Here is a 7739-nt window from a genome sequence, read left to right on the forward strand (position 1 = left end):
ATTCAGGCATAACTAAAGCAGGACAAGTTATTATGAAACCAAAAGTTACTGGGACTAAGAAGTCACAGGCATGGCTACGCTAGTACTGGTTATGACTAAATATGGACTTGCAAGAGCTAAGAAATCACATTCACAGGGGTGTTTGGAAAAGCTGCAAAGGAGAAAGGACTTACAGAGTGCCTACATAAATTGGTTATGAGTAACATATAAACAAGGAACAACAAACTGTGGAAGGCCACAGGAGGCCTCTAAGGAGGAAGGCCTCTTCATGTCTCATGCCCCTGTGTAGGGTGACCTCACTCTGTTACCATAAACATTGTGCTCAACGATGTAAAACACCTTTGTAGCACTATGACATAGCCAGACTCGTAGGCTCCTTGTAAGGCCCATGTTCTATCAGCTGCACGTAGATAATAAGCTAAAGTTGACCACATGTTCTTTTTTTTTTTTTTTTTGCATTTTAGGTTTTGGGGTACATGTGAAGAACATGCAAGATTGTTGCATAGGTACACACATGGCAGCGTAGTTTGCTGCCTTCCTCCCCCTCACCTATATCTGGCATTTCTCCCCATGCTATCTCTCCCCAACTCCCCATCCCCTGCTGTCCCTCCTCTATTTCCAACCACATGTTCTTGTTTGGTGAAACTCCCACACTGCCACTGTTATCAACCTTAGAATGGCACACCAGTTCTGGTTCTGGTTCACTGATTCAGTTCAGGCTCACTGATTCACTCCACCATCACCCTCTCCCTACCATTACTCCACCCGTATCCAGTAGATCAAAGTGATTGTATCCAATAAATAGAGTGAATGATCAGAGCTTAGGACCTTCACCATCACCTCCAGAGTGATGAAGTGATGGTTCCCTGGTCCCACATTTTCTCTTCGACTGTCTTTCTCTCTTTCCTTTGTCGCCACCAAACTTTGGGTACCCATGGGTGATGTAGGGCTGGCTCCCTACAAGGGGCACTTAGGATAGAAGCATGCACTTGTTACTGTAAGAAATCCCTAACTCAGGACTTGCTCAGAATAAGATATGTTGAACGCAGAGTTAAGCATTTTTATCGAAGACAAATTAAACCGATACTTATTCTGATTAAATCACAACTTGCTATGCAGAGAAACCACCATTAGGGCTATCTTCTGAGTGTAAGAGGTTTAAAACTCCTGACAAGCAGACAAAGCAGGCAGGGCCAACCCGGACCCGCAGTGCCTACCGGAGCTAAACCCAGTTGTTGTACCATTAACCAATTGGTAGTTCTCTTACAAACAACGCTAAACTAGTCCGAAGGAAAAGATGCAGGAAGGACTGCTAGCCTTGAGACCCATGAATAAGTAGTCTTTTCAATTATTTATTTATTTAGAGACAGGGTCTCGCTCTGTTGGAGAGTGCATTGGTGCCATCCAGCTCACTGCAGCTTTAACCTCCTGACCTAAGCGACCAACCTACCACAGCCTCTGGAATAGCTGGGACTACAGGTGCGCACCACCTCACCTGGCTGATTTTTGTATTTTTTTGTAGACAGATCTCACCCTGTTGCCCAGGGTGGTCTCAGACTCCTGAGCTCAAACAATCCGCATGCCTCTCCTGCCAAAAGTGCTGGGATTACAGCCGTGAGCCAGGCTGCCCCACCAGAACAAGTAATATTAGGAACTGGTTATCTCTGCAGTTGTATTAATATAAGAAATTGCATGGTCCATCCATGAGAATAGCAAAGACTGATAAACACCTCAGTCTTCTCACCACGAATAAAATTCCTGAGTGAATTGCTATACTGAAAAAGACATTCGTTAAAAATAAAATTAACAATTAAGACATTATAGTAACGTTAAAGATGTTATTATAATGAAATAAATTTAAATGAAATAAAATTAAATGAAAACAAAACATTTAGAAATAATTAGAAAAATATTATGAATAGGATTTAAAAACAAAATGGAAAAAATGAATAAATTTTAAATTTGCCAAAAACTCTAAGAAGAATTCTACATTGGTAATATAGATTTCTCAAAGTTGAAACAGATAAAAATGAAATATAAAATGCAATAAATATAAATGTTGAAAAAAACAAGGAAACTGCAAGTAGTAAGGGACCCGAAACAAGGGAGAAACATCAGAGAAAAGAGAATTTAAAAATTGACAACCAGCAATGAAGGCACATCTTAATGTATTTTTATTTTCTAGGTGGAGATGTTTGGTAAGAGAATCTTTTCAAGGAGGAGAATTCGAAAGCCTCCTGCTCCTCTCTAAGGCTGATTAGCTCCACAGATCCGTGGGCAACACGCCCAGGGCACAGAGAACGTTGCACAACCAACGCGACGAATCCACTCCAGACAGTCTGAGAAACCCCGGAGATGGCGCCACCAATCCAAGGCAGGAGGATGGCTGCATTCCAAAACGCGCCCGCTGTCACAGGCCTTGGTGTCCTCCAGTCTGTCCCAGAGCTGGGGAGGACTGCTCAAGGGAAGCGGCTGGAGTGTGAGTCTATTGGGTTCCTCTGCCTGGTCCACCTCTTCTACAAGTGCCTCTTGCTGCTTCTGTGTCCCGGGCCAATTGAACTCAGCGGACTGGGCTGTACTTGGTTCCAAGACGCTCTGAACTCCGGGAAAGAGTCCGTTTTGCGGGTAGATCCAGTGTAGCCGCCAGCAAGGACTGGAAAGCAGCCCCAAATCACAGCTGGCCGGTGAGTCCTCTCCCAGTACTGGATAGAAAGGAAGAGGCCACGGCCCACAATCTTCTGAACTCACAATAGGCGGAGGGTGGGGTTCTGGCGCCACCTCTGTGGAATCCCAAGCACGCTTCACACAGCCAGGAAACTGTTGCTCCATCTCTTAAGCCTCAGACCAGGAGGAAACAGATGTTTCCGCTGATCAAGGAGGGAGAGCCTTCTGTACTCCATCAGCCTGGGTATTTATGCTCTCCGGAGCCCGTGGGCGGAGACCAGCCAGATACTAAGAAACTCAATAGTAACTGTAAGGGTTGTTAGGTTCTTGCCGAGTTTAAAAGGAAAAAACTGAGGCCAGCACAAGAAGATCCAATCCAAATTTATTCTGCTCCCGGGCGAGGTTCTGCGGTGCGACAGGAGGGGTCCGAGCTGTCACACGGATTCCTCTCAGACGTGGGGTTTTATAGGGAGTGGAGGCATTCGATTGGTTGTGGGAGAGGAGGGTGTGGGCAAGGCAAGCTTGCTATTGGCAGGTAGGCAGGGTTTGAATGCTATTAGGTAGTTTTACAAGACTTCGTTTGCATACAAGACTCGACTGCTATTGGGTAGATTTACAAGACTTTCTTTGCATACAAGACTCGACTGCTATTGGGTAGTTTTACAAGAATTCGTTTGCATACAAGACTCGACTGCTATTGGGTAGTTTTACAAGAATTCGTTTGCATACAAGACTCGGCTGCTATTGGGTAGATTTACAAGACTTCGTTTGCATTTTGGCGGGGTTTTTAAGGGAGGGCTAAGCTGTGCGAAGGGGGGTGGGCGTGTCCGAGCTCCGACCGGCCTTACAGTAACAAATGCACGAAAATTAGCAGGCAATTGAAAACCGGTAACATTGTAGAGAGTGCATGGAACCAAAACCAACCGTAATTCCAACAGAAAAATATATCAAGAAAAGAAACCGAAATGAAACGGACACTAAGCAAATCTTGCAGATAACTAGCGCTACAGAACGCAGGTATTAAAGAGCGCTTCGAGGGCCAAGAACCATCTGTTTCCGGGAAATGAACATTGCTGCGATCGGAAAACTGTCCGCTAGGGCTCTGAGCTACTAAGGATCTCGCTAAGTAGAAACGCGCCTTGAACTTAGCAAGCGCCGGCACCTAGTGGATAGCGGGTGTACTGCCAAATAAACATCGGTTTAGAAGCCGCAAACGGTGCTGCTAGAGAGAAACAGCGTGCTCTTAGAAAGGAGCGGTGCTTCCACGCCTAAACATCCTGTCTGGAGAAATGAACCGACTCTGTTTAAACGTGTTGTGACAGAAAAACGTGTTGTGGCATTTTAATGTGTTTTAATCCGTTTTATTAATCGGTTTAATGTGTTTTGACTCGTTTTAATGTGTTGTGACAGAAAAGCGCCAGCTAACGGTACCACGTTGTTACTGGTGCCTAGAGACGCTCGGTGCAATCACTGTTCTGCACGGCAAAACGGGGTTCAGGAAGTTTCTAGGAGATACTAGCGGTACTAGGACCGAGAAAGTAACAGCACAGAGAACTTAATGACCCCGCGAAAAGGAAAGGTCAGGTTGGGTGCAGCAACTGAGAAAATGCCGAGTGGGCCGTGCTGGCAAACGTGCTGATACAAAACCACCAGCTCCACAAAGGAAGCGGAGCCGCCAAGCAGAACCTGGGACCTCACACCAGCGAGGCTAAGAACGAGCTGGGCTCCCCGGCCCCAGAGAGAACGCAAGTCAAGGAGCACGAAACTGAGACACTCAAAATTAGTAGAAAAAAATACGTAACATTTAAATAAAATTTTTAAAATAATAAAAGCCTGAAATGTAAGTAAAAGTGAAAACAAACACATCTGTAACATCGTTGTAAGAGCAGAAGACACAAAACTAATTTTTAAAAAAGCAAAGATTACAGCGAACCAACCCTACAAAGTAGAAATTACAAATATTACTAAACGATACAATGCCTATCATTAGAATAACTCTGTCAGATCTAAATCCATGCAGGTTGCTCCTAATTTCCTACGACAAAAAAAAAAAAAAAAAAAAAAAAAAAAAGAACGGTTAAACATGTTTAGCTACGAATAAAAAATCGTAGTAGCTAGTATATGCCGATTTGGTCCACAAGAAGAAAAAGTCGCGTTCGGCGGTACTTGCTATTGTTAAAGGGAGCTTGGTAAAACTGAGAAATCCCGTTCACCGCCATTTCCTGGCTCCCATTGGAATTTTAAAAACACAGAATTACAGCGAAGACGGGACTCGATATTGCGAAACCAAACTTAGTATAAGAGCTCCCAGGCACTGCTAAACTGGTCATCACTAAACCAAAAAAAAGGAAGAAAAAAAAGAAATCGCATTAGCTGGTAGCCAGATTTCCACAGGAGTTAAACGTCTCTTCTGCAGCTAAAGCAGGGCTTACTAGTAGGAAACCGGAACTTGGCAGGACTAAGAAACTTGAGGCTGGGCTGATCCCATTGTCCTGATTAGAAATCCGAGGCTACAGGAAACCGGGAGCTGCTGAGAAATGAGTCACAGAGTAACTTCGCCTTTCTGTGGAGAAACAGTGACTTCCTACGACCTAGAAATCGCAGCCAGGGCTAGACCGGTGTTTGTCTTAAATCAGGACTTGCTTGGGCTGAGAAATCACACTGTGGCTATTCCCCTACTTGGACAGGGGGTAGAAATCGCAGGCACCGCGAAATGGAAACTTGCTAGGACCAAGAAGCCAACGACGCGCTAAACCGCCGGGTTCTGCGACCGAGACGCCAGCGGCGCCGCCCCGGGACTGGGTTCTGGAGGCCGAGCCGGAGCCCGGGCGGGGGCGCTGGGAAGAGACTGTGCCCCGCAGCTGCCCTGTCACCCGCTCCGAGGAGCGGCGGGCTCCCCCCGCCCAGCGCCGCCGCCGTCTGAGAACACCAGGTCGGGGCAACCGGGGCAGCTGCGACTTTGAATCTCTCGGATCTGCCGGCTGAGGGCTGCCGCCACAGAGAAGCGAAAGCACGGAGCTGCGAACAGGAGACAACGCTCGGCGAAATGGCGGTGCCAGGAGCCTGCGAGTGACGGCAGCCGGCGGGGTTGTCAAGGACAACATTCGTTTTGGCGCGGCCAACCGTGCTGTCACCAAGAAACCGTGGACGCTGAGGAAAAAAACAGAGGTTCGGCCACCGAGAAACTCCGTGCAACGAGTGCTGTGACAGCGAAACCGCCGGCTCCGCGCCGCTGGCGAAAGAGTCAACGGGAACGCCGGGTGCTGCGACCCTGACGCCGGCGCTTGAGGGACTCGGATGGAGACAGCGACGCGCGGAGACCAGGAAACTGTGCAGAGCACAACTAGCAGCTGACACGAGCACAAAAGTGTCTGATCGGCTCTCCGGGAGAAAGCGCGGATCAAAACCAGCAACTCGGTGCAGGAAACCGCGCAGCCACTGAAGAACGTTATCCACGTCGCGGCGGTGCCAGAGAAACACCGCGATTTCGATCACAGCCATAGGAAACCACAGAGAAACACGCGCTGCCACCAAAGTACATCCAGCTCCGCGCGACCAGTGGTTCTGCGATCCACAAACGGCCAGTTGGGCTCGACTAGAAACTTCTGAAAAACTGTCATCCCACAGCAGCTTTCCTACACACGACAGAAAATCGCCTTTAGGGGGAGCACCTAAAGGTGCTGAGACCCGTCTGGGCCAGCACGAAGCGCAGAGCGATCACGTTACCGAGAAACGCCGGACTCTGTGAAACCAACCTTGCGACCACGGATTCCACCGGCTTCGTGGGACGCAGCCGGCGAAGGTGCGGCGGAAAAACCGCAGGCTCCGTTCACCGAATATGTTGGGGGGCGGGGTGTGGCCGGGAACACCCGCGAAGTCGTGAAATCAGAGGCGCTGGGACCCAGCGATCACCTGCCCGTAGCAAACACCTGTGCTCTTGCAAAAGGCAACTTCTGGAGGAAACAAGGTGGCCTTCAGAGAGCATCCTCTGACGCTGACAAAGGAGTGGCCTTGGCGATGAGAAACCGCCGGCAGTGGGAAAGGAGTGGTGCAGCGACTGGCCAACTGCGGGCTCCGTGCCACCAAAGTGCTGCCGGCTCTACCCACTCTGACCCCCATGGGCTTAGTGAAGTCTATTGTCTTTTTCTTTTCTTTCTTACTTTTTTCCGCCCTCTGTCTCCCAGGCTTGTGCAGTGGAGTCATCTTGGCTTAGTGCAGCCTCTATTTCCTGGGATCCAGCGATCCTCCCGCCTCCGCCTCTAGAGTAGCTGAGACCACAGGTGCGCCCCACTACCACCGGCTAATTTTTTGGTATTTTTTTTTTGTAGAGACAGGGGTCTCGCTATGTTGCCCAGGCTGCTCTCGAACTCCTGAACTCAAGCGATTCGCCTGCCTGGACCTCCCAAAGTACTGGGATCCAGGTGTGGGCCACGGACGCCGGCAGGAATTTTGTATTGTTCTTGTATTCCACCCAGCGCGTTGCGCAGGGGGAGAGGGGGCGGTTTAGGTGCCCAGAACCAAGCGGATCCGGTGGGTTCCAGGAATAAAGTGAAAGTCATTCTGATCGCCAACAGCTTCCTACAAAAGAAACAACCATCCAACCTACGTGATCGGGCTCTTCCGAGCCACCCCTCGCTCCCAGGCTCTTCTCCCCGTCCAGAGCCCTCAGTATCCTACAAGAGGGGCCAACAGCTGCTTGCTTTCAAAACTGGAAACTCTCGGTCTAAGGTTCCCGAGGAGAGTGAAAGGCACAGCGTTTTCTGACCTGAGCTTCAGGCCTCTCCAGCCGGTCCCGGTGCCTCTCCTGAGGGATGACACGCTGTTGGAACCACTAGTTGATTCTGACGGTTAACTCTGTCAGTTTTCCTTGTATTGGGGATAGGAGTTGGAAGAGGGCAGGAGAGAAAAATGGACTGCAAGACTCCAGCACAGGAGGAGAGATTGATGGCAGACGTCTGCTCCCTCTTCAAGCCCAATGAACATCTCACACTGCCATCCACTTTCTTATACCCTAGATCTATGAAATGGATCGCTGACGTTTTCTCTGTCTTTCGGGAAACTCAAAGCAGGTAAAT

At 48.8% G+C, this 7739-nt stretch overlaps 1 protein-coding gene across 1 annotated transcript; it reads right to left on the reverse strand.

Annotated features, from left to right (window-relative positions):
- Nucleotides 1–2109: 2109 nt before the first annotated feature.
- Nucleotides 2110–2829, reverse strand: LOC105715293 (annexin-2 receptor-like). The gene has a single exon (XM_012449578.3). It carries the CDS (start codon nt 2827–2829, stop codon nt 2248–2250), a length of 582 nt encoding a protein of 193 aa, XP_012305001.3. The 3' UTR covers nt 2110–2247.
- Nucleotides 2830–7739: the final 4910 nt, after the last annotated feature.

This window comes from Aotus nancymaae, unplaced genomic scaffold (genome assembly GCF_030222135.1).
Source record: "Aotus nancymaae isolate 86718 unplaced genomic scaffold, 86718_ANA_hifiasm-v0.15.2.pri h1tg000014l, whole genome shotgun sequence".
In the NCBI taxonomy this organism is placed as follows: domain Eukaryota; kingdom Metazoa; phylum Chordata; class Mammalia; order Primates; family Aotidae; genus Aotus; species Aotus nancymaae.

Excerpts from the sequence above, each read along its gene's own strand:
- LOC105715293 (XM_012449578.3), bottom strand. The coding sequence starts at position 2,829 with ATGGAGCAACAGTTTCCTGGCTGTGTGAAGCGTGCTTGGGATTCCACA.